Source organism: Lycium barbarum, chromosome 6 (genome assembly GCF_019175385.1).
Source record: "Lycium barbarum isolate Lr01 chromosome 6, ASM1917538v2, whole genome shotgun sequence".
Taxonomy (NCBI): domain Eukaryota; kingdom Viridiplantae; phylum Streptophyta; class Magnoliopsida; order Solanales; family Solanaceae; genus Lycium; species Lycium barbarum.
Window position 1 is genome coordinate 132,650,038 of NC_083342.1, and position 3,181 is coordinate 132,653,218.

General features: G+C 36.1%; 1 protein-coding gene across 1 annotated transcript; it reads left to right on the forward strand.

Moving 5' to 3' along the window:
- Nucleotides 1-651: 651 nt before the first annotated feature.
- Nucleotides 652-2,924, forward strand: LOC132599120 (9-divinyl ether synthase-like). Its single transcript, XM_060312344.1, has 2 exons — nt 652-1,586; nt 2,167-2,924. Exons 1-2 carry the CDS (start codon nt 700-702, stop codon nt 2,711-2,713), a joined length of 1,434 nt encoding a protein of 477 aa, XP_060168327.1. The 5' UTR covers nt 652-699; the 3' UTR covers nt 2,714-2,924.
- Nucleotides 2,925-3,181: the final 257 nt, after the last annotated feature.

The following is a 3,181-nucleotide window of genomic DNA, read 5'->3' on the forward strand; positions in this document are numbered from 1 at the left end:
GCTTTTCAAGAGTCAAACGAGTTATTCTTTGACCGCAATTCTTTCATCTGTCTTCTAAATAATTTAAGTTATTAATTATGGTGACTTATAGTGCTTTTTACGTAGTTTCCAAATATGCAAATTTTATATTGAATTTAAAGATTCTATGTTCAAACATACAATCAAAATTAGAAGTTTGACTCTCGAAAAGCAAAAAGTGTCAGACAAATTAGGGCGAAGGAGTTATAAAAATGGGGCCCCAAAAATTTGAGGGCCCAAAGCCATTGCCTTAGTGGCTTCGGCCTTAAGCCTCCCCTGTTGGTTAACTAAGGAAATTTTGTTTTAAGAACAAAACATTATACAAGGTTAAGTGCCTAGCAACTTGACTAAAAAAATCACAATAATCAAGCAGCCCATGTGGCTATATAGTAGGACAAAAATTACTGTTTGGTTTCATTCTGGTAGCTCTAAATTAGTCAAACTTTTCAATTCAAGCTAAGTAGCTTGAATAACTCAACGTTCTAGCTTCAGCCGCCTGTACGTAAATTGTTGTTACGTTGTACTAATTAGAATAGTAAAATTCCCTGTTGACTGACTAAAACCTTTGACAATATTACTTCTTAATCCTATAAATACTCTAGCCAGCATGTTACAATAAACTCACTAAACCAAAATACATACATAAAACACAAGCACCAAAACCTCAAAAGAATCAAAACAATGTCATCCTCTTTAGAATCATCAAATCTTCCGGTTCGAGAAATTCCAGGGGACTATGGTTTCCCTATCATTAGTGCCATTAAAGATCGATACGATTATTTCTATAACCAAGGTGAAGATGCTTGGTTTCATAGCAAAGCTGAAAAATACAAATCCACTGTTGTCAAAATTAACATGGCACCAGGTCCATTCACCTCTACAGATTATAAATTAGTAGCCTTTCTTGATGCCACCAGTTTTGTTTACATGTTTGATAATTCCCTTATAGACAAAACTGATACTCTTGGTGGTACATTTAAGCCCGGTAAAGAATACTACGGTGGTTATCGCCCCGTTTCATTCGTTGACACTTCTGACCCGAACCATGCAGCACTAAAAGGCTACATTCTTTCTTCGTTCGCAAAGCGACATAACTTATTCATTCCTCTTTTTCGAAACTCTTTGTCTGATCACCTCTTTAATAATCTTGAAAAACAGGTCTCCGAACAAGGGAAGTCGGATTTTAATGCCTTGCTTCCTAATATGACGTTCGGTTTTATTTTTCGATTGCTTTGTGATCAAACTAATCCAACTGATACTGTTCTTGCCGATCAAGGACCGGTTCATCTTCGCCAATGGCTTTTACCTCAGCTCATGCCATCCTTGAGCGCGAGGAAACTTCCCAATTTTATAGAAGATTTGATCTTCCATAATTTTCTGATACCATTTGGTTTCGTGAAAAAAGATTACAACAAGCTTGTTGATGCATTTAGCAAGAATGCAGTATCCATGTTGGATGAAGCTGAGAAGCTTGGGATCAAAAGAGAGGAAGCTGTCCATAACATGCTTTTTCTCGTGGGGATCAATATGTTCGCTGGCTTGAATGCTTTCTTCCCTCATCTCATCAGGTTAGTGTCGGAATTAGACTTATGTTAATTGGTTATAGCTTGAATATGAGATAAAATTATACGCCTCGATGCAAAGTAATAAATAAATAAATCAATATGAGCTTTAATCCTAATGATTATATGTAGAATAAATAAAGATCATAACTTGATTATGTGTGGGATAAGAACAAGTACGCTTCTCAATAAATAGAGGCCAACCCTTCCCTAGTTACAGAAGAATAACCTTGGCTTATTATGCGTGGGATGAAAAGAACGTGGTAACTTGTAGTCAGGGTAGATGTATCTCATGCATGTTGACCTAGTAGCTTTTAATCAAAATCAATATATGTTTTAGAATGCTCATTAAGAAACTATAATTAATAAATCCCTCACCCAGTAGATCAAATAAGCTGCAGTAGAATCCCGAACTTGGACGATTGGACCCACATAATTTCAAATTCTGGATTAATTGCCTTCGCTTATAGTTGCGCAAGTTGATCTCAGACTTAATCGTCGATTACTGTCACCGTCATTGCTGAATCATGGAGTCATATATAAATATCTTACATGATTATTTTCTTCTCTCATCATATCTTATCAGGTTTGTGGGCGAAGCGGGCCCTAGTCTACACACTCGACTAGCTAACGAAATCAGGACAGCTATTAAGGAAGAAGGTGGAGCAGTGACATTATCAGCCATCAACAAGATGAATTTGGTCAAGTCCGTAGTCTACGAAACGTTGAGGCTTCGCCCACCCGTACCATTACAGTACGGTAAGGCGAAGAAAGACTTCATGGTCCAGAGCCATGATGCATCTTACAAGATCAATAAAGGACAATTCGTCGTAGGATATCAACCCATGGCTAGTAGGGACCCCAAAATATTCGTGAACCCGGACGATTTTGTCCCTGATAGGTTCATGGGTGATGGTGAGAAAATGCTCAAACATGTTTTATGGTCTAATGGAAGGGAAACAGAGAATCCAGCACCAGAAAATAAGCAATGTGCAGGGAAAGACTTGGTGCACCTATTGGGTAGGTTAATATTGGTGGAGTTCTTTATGAGATATGATACGTTCACCGTGGAAATTACACCCCTCTTTCGTGCACCAAATGTTGCGATCAAGACATTAACTAAAGCAAGTTGATTAATTTTTTAATGTGTTGGGAGCTTTATTGAAGTTATCAAAGTGTGTGTGCATGCATTGGGTCTTTTTAATTGCTTAGTTGTTGAATTTTATTAATTTGTATTCTATTTATTTCCTTTTTATTTACTTGTTCTTTATAATTCAAATGAATAAATGTTGATTACAGATTGATTCAAAAGAATTAAAAATTACAAGTTGCATGTAGTGTATATATTTATGTGCCTGTCCACTAGAAAGATTATTAATTGTTAGTTAACTTATTGTTAGGAGAGGCATCACCTTCTCTTTGCTTATCCCATTATAATAATGATCATCATTATTTTAATTATAACAAAAATTATCACTATTATTAAAGTTCTGACTCTCTCTATGTTATTTCCCTCTTTCTTTTTCATCTAAACTACTAGTCATAAAGACGAATGTTTCTAAATAGTACTAGTAAATACGCAAGGGGCATGCCCTTTTTAA